General features: G+C 44.2%; 1 protein-coding gene across 6 annotated transcripts in view; it reads left to right on the top strand.

Annotated features, from left to right (window-relative positions):
• FBXO34 (F-box protein 34) overlaps nucleotides 1–23,022 on the top strand; it is a 40,646-nt gene that overhangs the window by 7,120 nt on the left and 10,504 nt on the right. Inside the window, exons 2-5 of one of the 6 annotated variants that reach the window (XM_075503883.1) lie at nucleotides 7,984–8,062; nucleotides 19,328–19,428; nucleotides 21,918–22,117; nucleotides 22,641–22,720. In XM_075503883.1, the coding sequence (XP_075359998.1) occupies nucleotides 22,668–22,720 (53 nt within the window). In that variant the 5' untranslated portion in view covers nucleotides 7,984–8,062; nucleotides 19,328–19,428; nucleotides 21,918–22,117; nucleotides 22,641–22,667. Of the gene's footprint in view, nucleotides 1–7,983; nucleotides 8,063–13,413; nucleotides 13,432–19,327; nucleotides 19,429–21,917; nucleotides 22,118–22,640; nucleotides 22,721–23,022 lie in introns of those variants that run through there. The other 5 variants (XM_075503885.1, XM_075503882.1, XM_075503887.1 and 2 more) reach the window with 5 other exon arrangements.

Raw genomic sequence — 23,022 nt, 5'->3', positions numbered from 1 at the left:
TTGCAGTCCCGTGTCTTTGTCCCTCTTTCTTCCTCCCTCTTATTCCGTTGATCACTTAAGAATGCAGTTTTTTCCTTGGGATGAACGGGGTTATATTGCTAGGCTCTTTAATTCCTCTCTAATTGGCAGAAAGCCAAGCATAAAATCTTGCTCATAAGTCACTCTAGAGATTTCTTTGTACATGCTATTATTTTCTTTGCATGCTAACATCACTGAAAAGATTTTTTTTTTTCTTTTTCACCCCAAGTCTAGACCAGGCATAATTATGTTTGTGTGTGTGTAGGCTTGGGTGTTGCCACGCTGCAGCCCAGCAAGCAATTTGAAGTCCTTGGGCAGTTTTAAGACCAAAATTTCTTGTAGCATCAAAGGCAGCAGCTATCCTTCTGCATCTAGCGAGGTGAAATAATTTTCTATTGCATCTAAACTTCAAAGATGAACTCATGGCTTGCGCCTGTGCTTTGGCTTTCTGCAACGTGTCATACCGGAGGCTATATTTTAAAAAAGAGTTTGGACGCTTGGTTCAAACAGGACTTGCTGTGTATCGAGTGATAGTAGCTAGTGTTGAATTGAGGTTTGTGTTCACTGGCTCACGTGCTTCCAGAGGCAACCCCGTTCCCTTTTGATTTATAAAGCTCTTCATTGAGGTCTTTGTTTTGAACTTTGCCTCGCCTAAGTCTTTATTGCAAAGCGTAAAAATCCCTTCCATCATGAAGGAATCCCTCCACTGTGGCGTTGGGACTGCGGTCTTCGTGTATTTAAGTCTTCAGACCTTTTGTGCTTGCTCCTGTCCTGGCTCCTGAGGTTGAGAGAAGCTCCCTGTAAACACGTGTGCAGAACTGCACCTTATCCTCTTGCTGCTAGGCTGCCCTTGCTTTGGTATCGCTGCCTATCGCTGTGACAGCGATTTTCTCCTTCATTTGCCTTCCTGACCGCCTGCTGTGTCCCCGTGCTGTCCCTGTCTGTCCCTGTGCAGGGCGTTTGTGCCCCGGGCATTCCGCTGCTGAACAGTCAGGGTGTGCAAGGTATGGTAGCTTGAGACAAATGTCAGGGACTTGGGAAGTGAACTCTAAAAAAAAAAAAAAAAAAAAAAAAAAAAAAAAAAACCAAAAAAACCCCCCCAAAAAACCCCAAAACAAAAACCAAACAAAAAACCCCCCAAACCACCACAACCCCCACCCCCAAAAAACCAACCACAAAAAAAACCCCCCAAACCTTTAAGGAAAGCCAGTCCTCTGGAAATGGGTTTCTAGACCTCGGTTTAACCATGAGGGCACCAGAGCTTGCCATCAAGTGGGGGACAGACTGTTGGTTTCTCACTTTTTTTCCCATTTATTTTCCTTTCTAAAGAAGGATGGCACTCTACCGTCATTTTTTTTAATGAGGTAATGTTATCTTAATAAAAACATGAATGAAGTGATGCAAAGCGTGCTTGTTTATGCGTCTGAAATCTAAGTAAATGTGCTACCACTTCTGAAATTTGGGCTGTGGGAGGATTACTGAGAGCAATGAATCCATCTTCCATGGTGTTAAGAAAAAAATCCCTGTATTTCTCCTAGAATGCTTACGAATTTTTTTTAGATGCAGTAGGACTGCAGATGTAGTCATATTAAAATGTAGAATAACTTGTTTTGAATTGGTCTTGCAGCAGAAGCAGTTGGAGACGTGGCTTTGGTACAAGTGGCTGGGAATTCTCTTCTAACGCAGCTCTACAGCCTGTGCTCCCTCCACCGATGGTGCGTGGGATGCCGCTGACAGGGGACTAAACCAGTTTTCCTAATGATTGCTTTATTACACTTTAACAGTTTATGGGATTGTTCAAATGGTGTCCGCTCATCTGTCAGCTGTAGGCTTCAGGGTAAATTGTAGGATAAATAGTAGTAGTTTACATAACTTTGTAGCAAATGTCTCTGCAGCATTCTGCGTACTGTTCTTGCCTGAAAAAGTGTGGTTTTCCCCTCACTTTTTCCTCTTTTGGATCAGTAGGTGTAGCCAGCGAGGGAAGGTTTGTGTATGAATTGTGCGAAGTTAACACAACTTCATCCCTGGCCTGACGGAATCCAAGGAAGCGAAAGCACCAGCGTGTCGTGCAGCGGTGGGCCCTTTGTCTTTGGAAAAACATTTTTAAGATGTTGGGAAGAACTTAACTCGGGGGAGAAAAGTCAAGGAACTTAATCCGAGTGTAAAATTGTTGCATACATTGTGGAGCTGTACAGAGCAAGTTCATTGATGTTGCTAGCTGCGTTAATACTAGTTGTAAGGTATTTTTAAAAAATTATTTCTTTAGGGCTGGGGCAATCCCCCTTATCTCCCGGCCCTCCGTTGTGTTCCTTGGGTCACAGCGTGCCAGCAAGGAATTGTTTTTCATCAGGTGGCTGTCCAGGCAGACAAAGACAGTTAAGGACGGAGGAGTCTGTCAGGCTGCTTTCCATTTGAAGAAGCCTGGAGATTAAAAAAAAAAAAGTAAATGTAGAAGTTGGTGATTACAGACACAGAAACTTTACTGGGGTATATGTGAGGCAAAGGCTGTTGGGAGAAGGCATGTCTTTAATTAGACCAACTGGTATCGCTGGGGTGGAGGGGAGGATGGGTGAGCTTTTGAGCATAAGTAAATGTATATTTTACCAGAATTGCAGTTTGGAAGCAGGGATTTACTGTGAGTTGTCATTTGGCTTTGGGGTGTCTGGGGCTTTTCTGTGTCTTCCATGTATTAGCTGCAGTTATGGAAGGAGCTGCATATACCACTTTACAAACATAAAGTGCAACTCTTGAAGGGAAGGTAGGGTGCAAATTGCTCAGGTAACATGAGCCAGCGTTTTCAGGCTGGAGTCAGTAAAGCTAGACAGAGTGCCAGCAAGTGATACCTGTGTCCTGAGTTTAATATATTCACTTCACAGTGGCCGTGCCCAGGAGGATTAGTGAGAGACACTTTAACTTAAAGCTAGTAGGAACAGCAATGCTTTTTTTTTTTTTTTTTTTTCCTCTGAAAACTGGTGTGCTTTTACTGGAACAGCTAAATGCAGGCGTGTTAAGCTTAATATATGCATGTGTGTGGGTACTTGAGAAAACATCCCATTAAGTAAACCAGTAACTTTCTTCTGGGGAGATGCTGAGAATATCCCCTTTGCTGCCAGTCAGGGCTAAGCCAGGCTTGTTAGCAGCTTGGAAGCGACAGCCCTACTTTGCTTTGTAGGTATTTTAAGTGATGAGGGAGCAGAGCTAGAGGGAAAGGCGATAACGTCTGTGCTGGTTTTTTTTCTTTTTAGGGGGGGAGGAGGAAGAGGAGATGGGACTAATTGCATACCTTCCAATTCCAGTTACTTCATTACTGAATAATCATTGGAGCAGCCCTGCAGTCTGCTCTGATAGCAGATAAGTGGTGTGGCTTGCAGCACTTTAAACAAAACTTAAGTGCTTTTTCCTTTTACCCTGGAGTGAAACTGTAATTTCGTTATGTGAATGTTAGCCAGGACAAAGTGTGGTGGGTTGTTTGTTTTTTGTTTTTTTTTTTTTTTTTTTTCCAAGCTGTCATGGTGCTTCTCTGGGCTTTGCGTGTGTTAGAGGTGCGGCCCCAGTGTATGTACCAAAAATAGCCTAAAATACTGCGTTCCCTTACCTGGCAGCTTCAGTTGAAGGCTCTCCAAGTACTTTGCTAGGTGAAGATCTGTTTAGCTTTGATGTTAGATGTCTCAAAGGGTTTAGATATAAACCAATGAGCGTTTAGATTATATTTCCTTTCTATAGTGATACCTGTTAATTAGTTTCTCTGTCTGCATTAGACCCTCAATAGTCAAGTAAAACAGCCCAAGCACACCTCTGCTACCAAGTCTGCTGCTTCAGAGTACGAGTCCCTGCGGTGAGAGTGGTCATGTTGACCAGTTTGGAGCAGAATTGCATGGTTTAGGTTCCCGAGACGTGGCCTTAGATGCAACCCATATGATGCAAAAGAGAATTATTGGGCAGAGCTTCAGAGAGGGTTTTTGTCTGTCTTTGAAAGAGGATAAAAGTGCGTTTGTGCATCAGGTTGAATCCTGATAAAATGCCTTCTTGGAACTGGTGTTTCTGAAAGATGATGATTTTGAGGTACTGGCTTAAGGCTGTGAGAACACCACAGACGAGTGCCTGGATTTTGCATAGTGTAGTACTGGGCAAAGCTTAAACTCTTGTCAGGCTTTTTTCTGGACTGCAACAGAACTGTTAAATCTGATCTGTTCCTAAAAAGACAGCTGACTGTGCAGTCTGAGCCACATACAATTCTTTGTCTCTGCTTTTGACTTGAATGGAAAAGTAGTTTGTTTTCGCATTAAATCGAACTCGACTGTCGCTGCCCCAGAGGGGGTCTGTTCTTGCAGGCTCTGCATGGACTCCAGGCAGAGCGCTCTTGGCTCTCGCTCCTTTTTGCTGTAAGCACGGTAACTCAAGTCAGGATCATGGGAGGATGGTAGCCCACTAAGACAGATATTTGTTGCCGGGTAAAACATCTTGGGGAAAGAAAATGTAATACGCTTTTTTTAATGTTGATAGTTTTTGTAAGTTTGGGCTTGGTTGTGTTGGTTGTAACTTGGCCAGTAGGGTTGATCATGTAGAGCGACTTGGTATGGATCCAAGTGCAGCATTAAGCTCTTGGAATAACTTAAGGTGAAGTGATGGTGAATTTGAAAGAATTAAAGAGTACAAGGCCCCTTAGTTGGGTCTTGCATTTATAGGGTGGCTTTCAGAGGGAAAGACCCAAACATGCATTGCAAACTGGCCTGTGCATCATCCACTGGAGTGGATCCATGCTTTGATAAGAACAATGTAGGTTCTTTTAATGAGATAAACTGCATCACCTTTTTTTGAGGAGGTTTTTATTTATTTGTATAGGGGGAAGATACTTTATTCCTGTGAAAATCTGTAGCTGATCTGACTCCTGGATCCATTTTTAGCCACCGATACTGCAGGGACAGGAGGCTGGCAGGTTGGATTGGGTATTGCCTGAATAAAAACGAGGTTCATGCCTGGAGCATTATCTGGCAGCAGGGCTGCTTGACCCCTAGCCCTCTGGGGAAGCCGACCCAGCCTGGTCTTAGCCACGGTTTCTTTGGGAGAAGGTTGTAGGCAACATGAGTCTCGTGTAGGAGCATGGGTGCCCCACTGCCTTTTTTGAAGAAGTCTGGGGCCTTGCCTTTGTGGGGAAAAGAAACTAAAGGATGGGCTGCAGTAACTTTTTTTCATGCTGATCAACCTGCTTTGAGGGTAATATAGGTGGAAAGGGACTCACCTATGGACAGGAGGTTCAGCTGGGTAGTGAGGAAGGGTCTGCAAAGCACAGCTCCTTCCTATGAGTGGGTGAAGGTCCTCTACCTGTATGCTTACGTTGAAGGTAAACACCATTGCTTAGAGGAAGAGCTTGGCGTCTTTTGTGCTGAGGTGGACAGCTGCCTGATAAAATGGTGTCTCATGTCTCAAACCCACAGTGCTAGATTCTGCTTTGTTAGTTGTTGAAAGGTTGTGTGCAGTTGCATTCCCTTTCTCCAGTAAAAAAAGCTAATCCTATGTCTCAAAATGGTCTGTTTGCCTTCCCAGCGCTGTGCTTAGTGTTTTGGAATTGTCCTTGGGTCTGTGCAAGTTAACAATGTCACCTCTCTGTGCAAGTTGCCTGGAGAAAAGGAGGCTGAGGGGAGACCTTATCGCTCTCTACAACTGCCTGAAAGGAGGCTGTCGAGAGGTGGGGTCGGTCTCTTCTCCCAGGTAACAAGTGATAGGACGAGAGGCAATGGCCTCAAGTTGCGCCAGGGGAGGTTCAGACTGGATATTAGGAAATTTTCCTTCACTGAAAGGGTTGTCAAGCATTGGAACAGGCTGCCCGGGGAAGGGGTTGAGTCCCCATCCCTGGAGGTATTTAAAAGCCGTTTGGCTGAGGTGCTTAGGGACATGGTGTAGTGGTGGGCTTGGTAGTGTCAGGTTTACGGTTGGACTCGATGATCTTAAAGGTCTCTTCCAACCTATGCGATTCTGTGACAAGGCTCTTGTGGCCATTTGGGATGGTGAAGTTGCCTTCCACATGCTCCACTTCTCCTCTTCAAGTTTGTTAATCAAGCTTCCAAGGCAGCCACCCAGCCTTGGCTCTTCTCTGGCCTTTATTTACCTCTTAATGGTTGAAGTGTGCCTCAGTACTTCCTTCTTGGGGGTTTGATCGCCCCTCTGAAGCAACGTATGGTTGCTTGAATCGGCATACGTGACAGGGAGGGTAGATGATGAGTGTCCACAGGTCTTTGCATTGGTGTGTCCATAAGCTGGGATGGGTGCACTGGGGCTACTCATGTGCTTCAATATCCAGCACTTAGTTATGGTCCATCTTGACTATAGAAAATAGATGGAAGGCAAATTATCCGGTACTGGAAACTTTTCTGGGGAAGAAGTTTAATGAGTACCTGAAGGGCCACAATCCTATGGGTTGTGTGTGGTGTCATGTAGCTGTGAGCAAGTTCTCCTTATTGCAGAAGCCTGATTGATTCCTCGGGGCTGGATAGCATCTGATCTTTATGCGAGGGAGGGGGCAAAAGCTGTCTGACTTTAGTCTGAATTTACTAGGTAGTTAACAAGTAAGACCCCTGCCCTGAGTAACTTGTTCAGCCTATGTTATGTTGCAGGAGCTCCATGGAGATGAAGCCTGCTGGCTTTATGTTGCTCTGAAATCCATTTGGCTTAGAGTTGCCTCCAGAATCTCAGCCCCCGTGGTACTTCAGACTTGCAACTGGGTAACCCACTGGGTGTTTAAGGGCTGAGGTTGGGGCAAAGCCTGGATGCTTTGGTGGCTGAGAGGTGACATTGGCACGTGGAACTTGTCATTCAGGTGTCCTCATTGCTGAGAGCAGTGTGCTTCTTGCCTGTCTCTTCTTCCCTTTATAATGTGCAATTTGCATTTAAAAGTAGAGGGATTTAATTTTTGTTTTCTCTGCAGTTGTGGTCCATAGGAGCAATTAGCTGTCGTGATGTTTGGCACTGGAGCTGCCTGCGGTGGCTGATTGCGTAAGCTGGTATTGCTAAAGCGAATAGGGAGCAAGTGAACGTATTCGCAGCAGTCATTTAGAAACTGGTGTAATTCAGGTCTGAATCAAGCTCAGGCTCAAACAGGTTGTGGAATTTACTTATACAACACCACTGGGGTGTGTGGCGTTGCGGAGACAAATAAACAATGGTTCCCAGCCCTGGGGCTTGCGTTCGGTATTAGATAACGTGGCATGGGGTAATTATAGCCAGGGACCTGGGTGGAAGGGTTAGGAGGGGGTGAGGGTTACATCCGTGTAGAGGACGTGAAATGTTCCTTGTTGTGCCTGCAGCTCATTAATGGCACTGTTAAGAAATTGTGGGTGCGCCTGAGGTTATAGGAAGGATGGAGGTCAGCTTTGCAGAAGGAAGCGTTGAGTGAGTTATAGGAGACGCGTGGATTAATAAGAGAAAGCGGAAGGAGGTGAACTAAAGCTAGTCAAGCGTACGGGGAGTGGCTGGGTTTATGCGGAGGCTGAACATGCAGAAGCGATGGCGCTCGAGGGGCTTGAGGAGTTTGGGTGTTAGAGCAGTGACTGGGAAATCCGCACCCAGACCCCTAAACACCTATGCTTGATGAGAATGGAGGAACAGGTAAAGACTGGGGTCCAGCATGGCTACCGAGAGCTCTGTGGTCTCTCCTCTTTGCTGTCCCTGCAGCCTGGGCTCGCACTGTGCCAAAGTGGCTTCTGGCCAGGCACCCAGTGGGATTTCTTGTGGCAGGGCAGCTGCCTTCGACTGTGGTTGCTGGACCTTTTTCGGGGTGCACTCGGTCAGTCGGCACTGAAGACCTTCTCAAATTGGTGGTGCTCCATGTGTCAGCCATGCATCGATTGTTGTTCCCGCATGCCCTTGGCATTGGGCAAACCGGGTCTTTTGGGGTTTAAGAGCTGGTTAGTAGTTGTAACACTGTTAATGTGTAACTAATTTCCTTTTTCCTTCCCTTTTGCTCTTCAGAAATGCCATTCTCGTGAGTGTGCAAGAAACCTACAGAACTGTAATGTCTAACCCTACATGGAATAACAGCTCTTTGAAGGTACCACCCTTTTTTAACTACATGGCTTTGTTACAGGTTGGGTTAATGAAGCACTGATTTTTTTTTTTTGCCTCAAAGCTCGAAATTGAAGAACCATGTCTTATGTAATGCTGTCCCTTCCAAAAGGGTGACAGTGCTGTGACGCTCTGGTCTCTGATTTCCAGAAAAACTGCGTGCAACCCAGCACTTGATCTGGGGTGCCAGGGGGCCATGCCTGTTTCTCTGTGAACGATCTCTTTAGGCAGGTCTGGTGTTGCCTTAGGAACAGATGGTGGTTTCTATTCAGAGAGCTGAGCTAAGCTTTCTTCATACTTGGTGGCCATCCTTGGAAACATATTGCCCTTCTTTTTAGTGACGCATGAGGGCTTGCCTGTTTGTCTTCAATTTAATGACCTTCTGGATCGTCTTTCTTGACGAGAGGCTTCTAGCCATATTTATGAAGAATATCATGATAAAGTGCAGTTACACTTTAACATTTAGATTGAAATGCCTTAGCTGTTTGTGCTGCATTAACCAGCTCTCAGGCATTGGCTTGCTCCGCTGTCTGATCCCGCAGTGATGCCATAATACTGAATTTTGGACTGCCGTGTACATTACCATGGCAACAGACTGATGTCACAGACTCAAGGACATGACTTCAGTGTATGATCATGCAGAGGCACGATCAGGTTTGTGAAGGAGAAAGCTGACTAATGCACATCTCAAAAGCAAACAAGGGGAATGCAGGTTACAGCTGACCAAGCAAGGTGCTTCAGTATGAAAATTCCCCTCTTAGACAGAGGAGGGGCTGATCATGACTTTAAGACAGGAACAGTCGTCGTGATGAGCTTTTCTTATCCGTGGATAAGCAGACATCTTGCAGGTATCCTATATCTTTTAAACAGGTGGTGTTCTGGGGTGGGGAAACTTGCTCTCTGGTTTCAGAGCTTTGCAAGGGCACTTTCTTGTTTTAATTTTAAAGAACTTCTCAGTGGTCTTGTAAGCACGCTGAGAACCCTTCGACTTGCTTAATGTTGTTCAAACAGTTTAATTGGTTTTCCAAAGCTTTTCTTTTATCCATAACATTGGAAGGTGAAAGGGGAACTCTGCATCTGCATTATGGTCACATTTTCCTATATCCTATTAGCAGATTCCAAGATTGTTTAATGTGATCTCCACCCATTTCATTTGGCTGCAACCTTTGCTCCCATGAAAACAAGGCTGATTGTTCTGAATTGCTGTGTGTATGTGCTTTGGCACGGCATGAAGGTACCTATAACAACACAACCATTGTCTGGAAAAAAAAGCAGTTTGCAGTAATAACTACAAATAAAAGGGTGCAGTACTGGGGCAAGATAGATAATGGTCATTTTCCCACCCATTACGTACAGCAGATTCTCAACATGGTCACCCCTCGGCGTGACAGGGATGTGGGCTTCAGTGTAGTATGTCAATATTGGGAATAAGGGACTGAAATATTTGCATGTTGTTCCAAGTTTCTCTTTCCTGGATGCGGTTCCATTGCTCATATCTATGGATGGGGAGACTGAATGACTTTTGCACAATGCGGTATTTTATTTGCATGCTGTGAGCAGTTTAACAAGTGTGTGTGCTAAATGAAGCATTCCCACTTTCAGTTAGCAGCTGACGCACCCTTAAAAAAAAAAAGTGCCTTTAGGTTGAACAGTGGGGTTTTGAGGGGTGAGACTGTGCTGTGTGTTCGAGCGGATGGTCGGTCGTGCCAAGCCTGAATGTTAACTTGAAATGCTGTGGGATTCAGCAAATAACCAACTAAAACTCCTTCATGCTGAAGTAATTTTTGCTCATCTCTCTGCACTTTGTGGAATAAAGGCTGTTCTAGCACAAGATTTGGAAGTAATGTAATTGCTTTAAATGTTCAGTGTCACAGGAACTGAGGATATTTAACAGAAACTGGCATTTCTTAGAGCAGTTTGGTTGCCTCCCAGGACAGGAAGCTGTGGAGTGTTAAAAAAGAGACAGGGAAGGAGTTTAACAACCTTCTCTCTAAATCAGGGCGCTTGAATTCAGTGCCTGGCCTTGAGCTGAAAGGGCTGGAAGCTCTGTAAGATTCAGTGATTCACGCTGCTCTGCAGCGAAGAAGATGATAATGGTGATGGACTAGCAAGAAGGCAGCCTTGCTAAAAAGAGAGGCTTTGTGATACGGTAAAGGGGAAGGAAGTCTGGAGAACTTAGAAAAGGAACAGATGTTTTTGGAGGTGGGGAACAAGTTAAATATCCATGTAGTTTGCTCTTGCAGCGGAGCCAGCAGAAGGAACTTGATACCAAACAAAAGTAGGCACACCCAGTATTTAGCACAGGGATCCTGGAAAGCTGTTCTTCGGTGCCGCGATGCTTTTCTGTTTGACAAATATGTTGTACAGTGACATCTCGCAGAGGCAGAAGTGAATAATATAAGCGCCTGTGAGTTTGTGCAAAGGTGTGTATAAAAGGGGTTGGAGGTGTTTGATGCTTCTCTTTAAGAGCACTAAAGAAATACCATAATGGGTGTATAAAATGACACTCAAAGCAGGAAGCCGAGAGGGATGCTCTTTCCTGAGAAGGAAATAATGACAGAAGGTGGATTAAAAAAGAGGGAGACGTTTCTTGTAGGGTGTGTTTATGGACTGAGATGACTGGAAGTGTGATAAAACAGATTGCTGATCCTGTATATCAAAGTACAAGTGGCAAGGATTTTTCAAGTTGTTGAAACTTGCATTAAAAAAAAAATACATTTTGCTCTTACTAATAGGTTAATCCACTGTAATTGACTGTGAAATATTCCTGGGGGGATTTTCCCATCTGTATGTGATGCACAGCCTCTTTGCTGTCTACTTGGCAAATGTACCTTCAGATAATTAAAAGCTGTTTTTAAAATCCACTCTTCTTTCAGCTGTTTTTGTGTGTGTGTGTTTGGTGGTTTGTTTTTTTTTTTTAATCTTGCTACTTCTCTGAGAGCTGTCAGTCAGTCTTCTGGCTAATGTTTAAAAACCAAGATGATATGGTATTAGGAAGGGAAGGCTGCAGGTGAATCTTTACTTTAAAAAAACCCCAAAAATACAAAAAAAAAAACCAAACCCCCACCACAACTACAAAACTGGATGAATGCGTGAGGCTTTTTAACATGCTACACGTGCATGTTAAAAAGCATGCAACACCTCACTGCTACACTTCTAAAAATAATTTAACTTTCCCAGTCCAGTATGGAAAACTAAGTTCACTTTGACTTTCGAAGATCTCTTGCCACTTGCCCCTCTCAAATCAATAACCAAACCTCCGTGGCTGCCTTTGCTTAGGAAGCAGTTGTAATTACCCAGAAATTACAGGAGTTGTTCAGCACAGGGAACCTCTGGTTTCAGCACATAGTTTCATCGCTCTGTAGTGTTTTGAGAGGCCGAAGGGTGGGATGCGGCTACAGTGAGTTTCCAGATTCCTAACAGTGCGAGGGACTGTTTTTAATAGTGATGATAAAAACAGCTATTCCCAGTTGGAGGTTAGTCAGTGGTACAATTATCAGAGCTATGAAATAGTGCAGGGATGGCTCAGAATGGAAAAACGAAGGCTTGAAACTTATTTTCTTGAGGGAGCAGTTTGAAACTCTTTCCTGCAAGCTCATAGAGAATTAGTAAGAGATGTTAAATGGTGAGAGATCAAGCTGATGGGGCTTGGTGATCACTTTGGTAATTTAGTTTTCAGGCTAGCACGCTTCAGCTGGCTTCTGGGAGAGGGATTTGGTAGCAATTTGTTGACGAAAGCCAGCGTGGTGAGTAGGAGCTGCGGAGCTGGCGTGTTTGATTTGTAAGGCTACGGTCTTCTGCTGTACGGTGTGCTCGCACCAGCTGCTCGGCTGGGGAGCCTAAAAATGTGCTGAGTATTTTCACAGCACAGTAACAGTCCCCAGCTCAAAATCCGGTTCACTTAAACCGTCCTTTTTAAAACACAGTTGTGGGTACCTTATTTTCTGCTTAGTTTCCTGCTGATTTGGTTCGTCTCATTCGTACTTTCTCTGTTTTGTCCAAGAGGAGGAAACCCTGAAAAGAGAATATTGATTGTACTGGGGGGGAGCAGCGGGGAATGCTGAGTTAGAAAGCAATACATAATTTTTTTTTCCCTTGTCTCTCTTGCTTATAAAGCTCTTTTTGCATTAATAAGTCTAAAAGTAGTGTGAAACAAACCTGAATCTGGTATTTTCAGATGAACTTTCCTTAAAGGTCATACTTCTAAAATGGTCCTTACCTGGAAAGAATTGCACCAGAATTATTTCTGGTGTCCTGTTATAGGTCCATGCTACTGAATTTTGAAGATGAAACATGAAAAGTGAGAGACTTGCAGCAAAAGTTCTTACAGTTAACGAGGCACTTGAGCGTGCAGAAGCTATGCTTTACTGAAATGTAGATGCTATTTTGGGGCCTTCCTTTTTTCTTTAAAGAATGAATTACAGCAGAATTCGTGCTCTGCTTGGAATTTCTGAAAATGTAATTGTGTTAGTTGCTAGGCGTATCAACTACGAAGCTCTGAAAATATAAAACTATTTTTTACTTCAAATAACTCTGAGTTATTAATAGGAAAAACCCCTTTAAAAATGTAGCCAAAAAAAGATTAAAGATCCATGGAATTGGTAGGTTTCAAAATTAGCTTAGATCTTAAACAGTCTCTTGAAAAAATCATGCAAAAGATACTGTAACGATATAAAGGTTTTTAATGTTGGTCTCTACCGCAGTTTACCTGCCAAAACCCCAAGCTTATCTGTAGCTGAGTTAATTCAGCAGAAGACGCTCTGTGTATGTTCTTCATTTAAGAATTTCTATAAAACCAAGCAGATAGCTTGGCTGGGAAAGGTTTTTAGCGGGTACTGTTGCCTGCCTTCTGTCTTCATCTTAAGCAGTTTAGCCTTAGCATGTCACTGCTCACACACCTGTGCTTCTGAGCGTTCAGAATCCTTTCTGGTCTCTTTGAGCAGGTTCTGTGTCTTGCAGGCTGCAAAGCAGTTTAGCGGTGAGAAACGTCCCCCCGCGTGCAGATGCCGTTCCCTGGATTGTTCACCTGTGTTCGCGTGGCCCCAGCTCCGCTCGCCGATGCAAGTTTCCTCCCTGCCCCTGCTGAGCTCTGTGTGCTGGGACGAGCTCTGCCCTGCGATGGCTGCAAGCGCTTAGTTTTGTGTGATGGATAACTAGGGGGTCTGCTTTGGTCGTGGCGTTGGGCCAAGGGCCGTTGTGAGTCTCATCTGCATCGCCGTGTTATTCCTTCTGGCACTGGTTTGGATTACATCTTTATTTTGCTGGCTTTGACGCCCTGCTGTCCCCTTTCCTTGCCACGCACGTGTATAACTTCATGCTGGAGCTGTTGGAGAGATGCTAGCACAATGCACGACAGTAGGCAAAAAAATATGCTGCTGGATTGAAATGAGGGGGCCTCATCCTGCCTGTAGTGAGCAAATGTCTCCGGCACCGTGACAGATTAATCTTCTAATGAAGAGTGAAGATTGGCAGCCTTTGATGTGCAGTCTAATTGAAAATGTATGAATCTTGCGTGTGGTGTCAGTTGAACAGCACCAGCACTTAACAGCAGAGTCAGAATAACTTCAATTTCTTTAGATTTTGTGAAAACTTGTGTGAAAAGTTAGCCTTGGCCAACAGTCCCCCCAGCTGCTCGCTCCCTCGTCCTCCTCAGCGGCACAGGGTGGCAATAGGCTTAGAAAGCTTCTGCATCAAGATGAAGTCAGGGCGAAAGAGGAAAAATGAATTTACCAACAGTTAAAGTAGATTTAGGTAGTGAGAAACAAGAAGATAAACGTTAAACCAACACCTTTGCTCTCCCCTTTCGCTGCAGGGGAATGCCTGCCCTTGCCATGGAGCACCTCCTCCCTTTCCTTCTCTGACCTTGGTGGGTTTTTTTCCCCCCATTTTCTGTCGGGTGGTTTTTTGCCCTTTCTTAAATACATTTCCCCAGTGCTGCCAGTCGCTTGGCTGATGGGCAGCCACGACCTCCTCCCACAGAGACCGTGTTAGAACCTGACACTTATTAGTGACTTTTTTTTTTTTGTCTTAGATTGTAGCATGTTCTTTGGGAGCTTTTTGATTTGTTTTAGAAGATCCCACTGGAAAGACCAGTGCATCCAAAGCTTGTTGAGAGGGCGTGGGTGGTGGTGTGGCTTGTTTGTTTGTGGGTGGGTGGGTTGTTTTTAGATGCTCCTCATGAATCTGTTCTGTTGGAAGTTTTTTGTCCTCGGCAAATGTAATGATGCACTTTGTTATAAAATGTTCTGTGAAAAATAGTTTGAGCTTCCTTTTACATGAAATCTGCCCTGAAGTTGAGTATACTTAGTATAACTGATTTCCCAAGTTTGCAGAGCAGAATTTTTTTGTAAACTGCTGACCTATAAATTTGATATTTTAGACTTCAGCGTTTTTACATTATCCTTGCAAGATGAAAGATAGTTTTCTGTGAAAGCATGATGTTGGTGCATCAGCAGTGCCCTAGTTTAAATAAAAATTTGAAAGGATTTAAGATTTCATGACAAATCATGAGACATTGGTGCAAAAAATTGTGGAAGATGCTAGTATGTGAAAACAGGGTGGATTCAGGAGTATGACAGAAAAATTTGGGCATTTCGAATTACAGAAATACTTGCAACTAATGGCACAGTTCTAAAACTTTTTTTTTTGAGTACTGGTATATTTAACCTAGTGTTTGTGTTGCTGAGCAAGGCTTCTGGTTGTTGAATTTGGTTTCAGAGACCCTTAGGAAAAATTTGGATGCTTTAGAGCTACATAGTATATATTGTAACCTCTTAACTCCGCAATGCATTGGTGGAATGAATCCATGTGGACAAAATTAGGTCTTTCTGCTTTGAGACTTGTGGTTTTTTTGGTGCCTGGGTTTTGTTGGGAAGGTATCCAGAGTGGTATAGGACAGAGCAATCCACAACATAACCTTTTGGTTAAAGGGTAAGATGCCACAGAAATAAACAAAAAAGAATTACCCCTTATTCTGCTAAACTATTTAGGGCTGGACCTGTGATCAGGGTACATGGGGTGGTCTGCGTGAAAGGGGAGAACTATTGGCCCAAAGGCTGGTCCAAACCAGTTAGAGCCATATAAACCAGTTAAAGCCATATTTAATTCAGTGAATTAAGTTTCAAAGCTGATAAATGTAGTGTTTAACATTGGGTCACCTGCTGTGGGGTTTTCCTTATTAGCAAAGTTCTAAGGAAGGAAGTATATTTATTTATTTAGTGGATATTTAGGAGTTAGCTGTAGGTTTGCTCTTCTGCTTCAGAAGCCATTTAATACCCCACGGAGAGCTGTACAGAAGCAATTATTACTGTGCATCGTATGCCATGGCACAGGGGGACTTCTTGCCTATATAGCGTCAAGTATAAGATTTTTGGTTTCCTGCTGACCTCTTCCTTTGTCAGTATATGCCAATAAAATGGCCAGTCCTATGCTGGAGTACATAGATTCAAAGATACGCCTGTCATCGGAGGAGTATTGCAAACGGGTTTATTTTCCCTGTGTTATAAGAGCTGCCACAAAAGAGGCAAAGGAAACTTTAAGATTTAGAGTGGGTCGTTATGCTGTGCTGCTGGATCACTAACAAACTATTACGGGCTAACTAGTGAGTAATTACTGTCAGGCAGGCCATGTGATGGGCAATTTATTAGCTGTCGCAGCAAAAATGTATCTACCAAACGTGTGCCAAAATGAGTCAAGTGGACCTCTCCAGCCAGGATCCCTAACATCCACAGGCGAAACAGGGTGATGAAATCATTGTTGACAATCCTAATCTGCCACATCAGTGTTGTAATAATAATCAGGATCTTCTTTTGCAAACTAACGTTGCGTTCTTGAAAAAGACGGGATTATTCTTCTTGCTGGTTTTAACTGGCTTTCTCTAAAGTGGGACAGGTTGGCTCTCTTGGCATTCAACCTGATCTCTTTCATGTAGGCTGTCTGGATTTCTGTCTCTGGTGTTTGTCCTAAAACTCCCCTTTAACGTCAGTTCTGCATCTTGCAGTCGTTTCTACTGCTCTTTGCATGTACAGGAGCAATCCAGCAAGCCTTACAAAACGAGGGCACAACGTCTCCAGAGCTCTGGGAGTGCTTCTCTACTATTTTTGGAACCAGCTCTATTGCTTCTATAATAGGCAGGCTTCTGGAAGCTTTCTCCTTCCCCTCGCCCCAAGAAAGTAGCCTTTCAGCCGAGCTTTCATTAATTCAGAATCTGCATGGCAAAACAAATCTAGTTTTATACGCTAAATAATTTGGACGTGGCTCACGGATCACATGGCCTTGAATGTGCGGTGTTACAGCGAGTATCTTCACCCGTACCCGGTAACCCGAGGACGCAGCAGCTGTAGCCCTGCTCAGGGTGTTCAGCTACCCCTGTTTATCATTCGGGGCACACCGTAGATTATGCGGTGACAAGGAGTGCCAAAGTAGGTGGTAGCTTTCTAGAAAGCGGAGTAATGTGTGATCTGGGTGCGTTTGTCACCAGTGCTGCAGCAGCATCTGCAAGTAAGGGATTTACTGGTTTTGTTTTCCTCTTAGATCAAGCAGAACAAATCTAATGAGCCAGTTCTTAACTTCTTCCCAGTTGAGCAACAGATGATGTCCTTACCTAAATTGTGCAAGACAGCTGAAACCTTTCAGGAATAGCTGAACAAGGGAAACACTTGTGATATTTTTTTTTCCAATATTAAAATACAGGGTTAACAAGGTGCAGCAGAGCTTATCTTTTCTTAGTTTCTTTTTCCCTTTTGAGGGGAGAGGGGATGACTCGGTCCTTCCAACACTAACCACACCTAGAGGAGAGAAAGCATGAGAGCTACAAATTTGAACCCTTTCATTCCTGATTGACGTGATCTTGGAAGGAAGACAGGTCCTTCCCTGTAGAGCTTTATTAGAATAAGCATTTTGTATGCTTATCGGTACAGCAAGTAGCACTGTTTGATGGCAGTGAAGAGTCAAACGTTGCCTTGGAGCCCTACATGCTTGTTTCCCCACTTCCGAAACACACTGTGTTTTGGACGCTCTGCAATCAGAAGTGTTCTTTTCCACTGACTTGAAAGAAGCTAAAAACCACTTTGTGGCAGATACCTTTCCTGGCATGATTCAAGGTGTGGATTCGAGACAGCTGAGTCCAGTCTGAGTTGCTGAGAGCCTCATCCTGCTGGGCTCTGGTAGTGCCTGCCAGGTCCAGGGGTAAGTGGGTTCAGGGAGCTGACCTCTTCTGTGTAATTCTCTCCTAGTTCAGCTCCTTGAGCTGCTTCAGGTGAGAAATCAGATGGGAAACAGTGCTGATCTAGGAGAAGGGATGGGAGGAAGAGAGGGATGAGACCCCAGCACAGCAGGAACGTGACCGAAACGGCTGTGGGGCTGCGCGCTGTATCGGAGCATCCATGTGCTCCCTGCAGACATGGATGCCCAAGCTCAAATTTACGTGGGAATGTTCAGATTTCAGTTAAATAACTGCTCCATCTGGTGTTATCAAGGGTACAGAGTATGGATGGGAGCTTGGTGAAGCTTTGAGAAGGGCTGGAGTGAATTTGGTGGGGAAACAAGCCAAGGGCCATGGTAAAGAGGTCCTGCTGCTTGGCCAGCTCTGATTCCCGGTCCCTAGAAGTGGTAGCAGCCGGTTTTGGTGTCTAAGATGACACAGGAAGCTCCCCCCCGTTTATTCCAGGTGGAGCCCTGTGGCAGCTTTATTACTTTTAGATTAGATAACACCAGATCTAGGCAAAGTTATACCTTTTGCCCATCAAACCAGAGGGGAAGCTGAGCACACGAGGTTTCACAAGGCAAGTGATGTCTGCGGCGGGTCCGGTAGGCTCCTGCTGCAGGTGAAAAGGCCAATCTGCAGTTCAGCAGGACTCGGAGAATCTCATCTGATCGTAGGTATTAATCTTTGCATCTCTTAATGCTCGTAAGTTGGATACAGTGCCTTTACTAAATACCTAGTTTCCTGTGAGGGTTTCTTGCCAGTGGCGGGTGGATGGAAACACAAATGTAAAGTGACTCTGAAACTTTTTGTAAGATAACTTTAGTTAGAATGTGCTTGTTTTCTCTTATTTTGCCTAAGACTGTTCTATTAAAGAAGTAAAACCTAGCTGGTGAACTTAGTGTTAAAAGGTAGTTCTTTAAGGTGTTTAAAATAGGTAGATATGACATGAAGAACAGTTAAAGAGTTGTGTTCCTATAGGTGCCTAAGAGGCTGAGCACAAGGACCAGGTGTATCCTCTCGCTGTCCAGCCTAGTCTGGGAGCTGCTGCGGATTGCTGGTTGCTACCACGACATGTGAATGTTGGGACTAGGGAACGCTTTCTGCAAAAGCCTCTTGCTCGGGAGAGTCTGGTGCTGGTATAGGTGTCCGGGGGGGTGTTTGGGGGGGGAGGGAGGGATGGCTAGGCTGGGAAATGGCAGAATGGCGTGTCTGGTGGAATACGCTTTTAGAGACAAGTATCATGTAACAACCTAAACTTGAGCTGAGCGGGGCAGGAACGGACATGCAACTCTGGTCTTGCAAGAAAACAACAAGACCCCACGTGGAGATCTCTATTATAAGGCCTCAGCACTGGCATTTTTTTTATTTTTAGAAGATTACCTGTCCTTCATAACGACTGTTTGTTGGTATTAACTCTTCAGAGTCCCCCTCTAAGATACTTGCCATTGCTTTCTTCTGCATTCTGAGTGTGCTGATGCTCTTGCCCGGCTGATCCAGTGCGATGGCCCTGCGGCGGATCCTAAAGCTAGCCCTGCGTGGAGGTGTGGTGGTCAAACGTGCTTCTACCAACAGTGTGCTTGCTGCTCGGGACCAGTCCCGAGGCCACTGCCTCCTTCCTAGAAAGCAAATTTTCTGAAAGGATGTGCCCATTTGTTTATCAGTTACTGTTGCTACTGTCTAAAACACACTTGCTCTTGCAGTAAAGCTTTAGCTATCAAAATACGAAAAGCTGTAGTGTATTGCTGCACAGACGAAGAGGCCTTGACCTCTGCCTCATCCATGCTAGTTGAGTTAATACATTTGTTTTCCTGAACTGCAGCAGCGTTCAAAACGGATGATAAGACGGGGAGTTTTGTGGGACCATTCAGCGAACTGCTGTCCGTTGCTGAGAGGACGTGATGCTTAACTGCTGCCAAAATCTGAGTCCTTCCCACATCTTATGCATAAAGGCATATGTTTGGGGGTGGTTTCAGAAAGGGAGAGAGCAACAAGATTAGGTTTTTAACTTCCTCTTATGTTTTCTTTCTCTGTGCATCTGTATTTCAGCTTTCGGGCTGTACCCAACTCTCTGCAAAACTAACAAAGCAGCTGAAGCATCTACTGATAAGGATCAGCCTTGGTAAACACACTGTGGTAGTTAAAAGGCAGTAAGTATCTCTGTGCTAGCTTGGATGCTGATATTTTTTTTTTTTTTTAATTCACAAGCACAGCTTTTTACTACTTACACAGTAGGAATTTGTCAGTAGCTTGCTGGCATTAATAGTCTATTTCAGCTCTTTTCTATAGCCCAGCAGCTAGAGGAGGGGAAAAAGCATGCTTTGTTTGGAGCTGTGCTGCAGTACCCATCTGAACTTGTCTGTGTCTTATTTTGCCAGCTTTTGCTTCCCTCTCGTAGGTGCTAGTCCCTTCCTAAATGCATGACATCCCACCGTACGATGCCTGTGCTTGGATCGGGGTTGTGGCTGCCCCTGACGTGAACGAGTTTGCTTGCTGCATTTTCTTCTCAAGCTCTTTACTGCAAACAAGATGATCTTTGGGTTTCAATTTTTTTTTTTGTCTGGCTTTTTACCATTTACTACTTCTTCTCAATTGATCTGCAAAGGAGTAGGACTAGGAGAAAACATCTGGTGTTCCTAACCAGGAACCAGGAGAGAGTTTTAGCTATTGAAAAAGTGACTGGCATTCTTGAAATGGTATGGTTGCATTTATTTGGGTGTGGATGTAATAATTTTTCTGTGATACAATTCCTGCTGAGTCTGAAACGCTAGTGTCAGTAAAGCCAGAAGGGGAAGCCAGACAAAAGCTTGGATTAAAGTCAGAATTTCAGTGCCTTTTACTGATGGTTCATGGGAAAGTAATGATTTTGTGTTTAACTTTTCATAAAGCACTAGGCATATGCTTTTTTCTCTGAATTACTGTTTGTGAATATATATTTTACGGCCCACAAAACATCAGAAATGGCTGATTTTTGTGCCTAGGTTTCACTCTTGCAGGTAGATCCTTGTTATAGGGACTCCAGGCAGTCTAATGAAAATGGTGTTTAACTACAGAGCTTCGATTGCTGCTGCTGTTAACCATGGCAGCCGAACTCCTTGTCTTTCTGAGTTCATGGAGTGGAGGACATACTCTCATCCTCCAGCTCTGCCAGTGCAATGCCTCCGTCTTCTGCATCCGACATGTTTCTTTGCCTTGTGTAGAACTCAGCAGAGATTTCTTCATGAAGGCTGGAATGTGTTTATATAATATTTTTATATATTATTTTAGGCTCCTGCTTACTCAAATGTAGGCAAACGATTAACCTCTCATTCACCATCACTAGAGGAATCGTGAAATCACCGTAGCAGACGTCAAGTCAGCTGGATGTAAAGCAGTTTCTCTTTTCCCTGCCTGGAAAGTCATCCTTCATCACTTTCTCGGCAAGTGTGGCTACCAAGTTAGAGCGGGCTTTCCAGGCCAGGAGTGTTTAGTGGCAGCGCTGAGTTGTAAACCACATTGGTCAAGCACTGATTAACTGAGCCGTGCGTAGGTAGGCGCTCTTTTGCGTGGGAGTTTTTTCTCTGGCAGGTGTTGCGAAAGGGCTGATGTGAGAAGCTCCATCTCTGCGAGAGCTTGGCTGCCGGCAAGCACAAACCTCCAGCGAGTGCCTCTGCGAGGCTGCGCTCTGGAAATGCTGCTGTAGGAATCGGGCAGCGGTAGGAGCGCTGGGCAAAGCTGCTGAAAAGGAGAGAACAACCTGCTGCATGAAATCACAAATCCCCTGGGGGCACAGCTCTATAGTTAGCATCTTCAAATGGCATTCCTTTATTACGGCATCATTGTGCGTGGTGCTTTTAAGAGAGGAAGCAAACGATCTTTAAAACAATCTGCTGGCAACTCGGGCTTGAGTATTTGAGTTTTTCCAGGGCTCTTTTGCTGTGTCACTCTTTCCTTTTATGTTCCAACTCGAAGGTGGTTGTTCTTTTGCCATCGAAGTACGTTAAAGCGCTGGTAATAGTGCCTACTCCAAGGACAAGGCGTAGAAGGCAGCAACCTAGTGCGAATGAGAGATACTGCAGAACAGTTTTGTTTTGGTGAAATCTGCTGTCTTATCTCTGTGCGATGCAAAGACGGGGCAGTTTTCCCAAGGCTTGGAGGCTGCACGCACGGTGGCATGTTTTTTGTCCTTTATGAAATCTGCCACGTTATTTTGATTAGAATGCTAACGTAACTCCTGGCAGTGCCAAATCTTAACTGCTAGCAGCGATTTCCCTCCAAAGCCTGATGTGGTGCTAACAAGCAGGAAGATCTTGTGCGTCTTGTTTGCACGGAGCTTGGAGGACAGCGTGTTCCATGGGAGGTACCAAGGTAGTGCTGCAGTCGTATATAAGGGCAAGCAGCATTGTATATGCAGACAGGCTGTTTTGTGGGATGTTAATTTATGTTTTAATGGTGTTGAGAGACTCTAGCTGCAATAATGGCATGATGATGTTAAGTTCTTTTATATTTATATCATCTTTTATGTATATGTATGTGTACACATATATGTGTGTGTATATGTATTTATTTTCTCTCTCTTGGGAAGGAGTCCTTGTCCTGATCATCTGTGGTTCGATCGCTGTTGTACTCAAACGTGCTCTCACGTACCTCGTTCGTTCAGTTTCTAGGTGGCAGAGACACGGTGAAGCTCTGCGTGGGGCAAGGAAAGCGGATGGGGGAGCCTTGCGCGTAGCCCAGGATGGACTGGCTGTGACAGTGTGCCTTAGCTGGAGAGGTAGTTACGATGAAGAGTTCCTGCAGAGCTGGCCTCCACAGGGAACCGCTGAATTCCACATCCTCCACCTTCCATCAAGTCAAACGGTATGAACAGACCTGCTGGTTTGCGTATAGTTAAGTATTTAGCACTGATTTAGCCTTCTCCTGACTTTCCTGTTGTCTTGAGTGTCACTGAAATGTTTGGCCTAAATTCTTACTTTCGGATAATGTTTAAGGGAAATGTAATGGCTTAAGGGCAGAAATGTTCTTTGACATTTTTATTTGATAATGACAACTACAGATTCACTACAGCTGGTACTGATCTTTGGGTTTTTTTAGCAACAGCTGTAAATTAATTTGGGAACATGGCTTTGAAGTAAAACTTAATTGGAGAATGGCTTGTCCTAGTAGGCTTTAAAACCTGCAGTGGGCTTAAAGCAAGTGGAAATACTGGCAATCATTGTTGCTGTTTGTCTTACTATGGAGTAAGTAATTAGATTAGTTTAAGCTCAGATTTTGTATTGCTCGCTCTCCTGTGTCTCTTATTAAGAAGAAATGCACGATTGATTTCAAACACTTGTGCTTATGTGACAATTAAGTGAACGCCTCTCACTGTGTCTCGTTATAGGAACGCCGTACAGAACAACTTGTCCTTATGCAAATACAAGAACATGCCAGTTTGAGTTCAAGCTACTTGAAAATATATGTGTATCTTTTTTCTTTTTTTCTGAAACCAAGACTCTTAAACTTCCTCAATCTGGAGGAAGAGAGCCAGCCTTCTGGTTTCCAAAAGCTGTGTGCGTTTAAAGCAAACTTTAACCTTTGTTCTTTGTGGTTGTGTAGACAGTATATACTTGCTATGTTAGTCTCTTGGTAAAGACTGGAAAAGACTTCCTGGGTCACCCAGTTCCTTGCTTTCCCAAGCAGTATTTCATAATTCCTTTTGTAAATTTAGAAGTCTAGCCTAAAAACAGTTACGTCTTTTCTTCTCTCCTCCTGTAGATTAAGCC

The sequence above is a fragment of the Mycteria americana genome, chromosome 5 (genome assembly GCF_035582795.1).
Source record: "Mycteria americana isolate JAX WOST 10 ecotype Jacksonville Zoo and Gardens chromosome 5, USCA_MyAme_1.0, whole genome shotgun sequence".
Classification (NCBI taxonomy): Eukaryota; Metazoa; Chordata; class Aves; order Ciconiiformes; family Ciconiidae; genus Mycteria; species Mycteria americana.
This window is presented reverse-complemented; position numbering and strand designations above follow the sequence as displayed.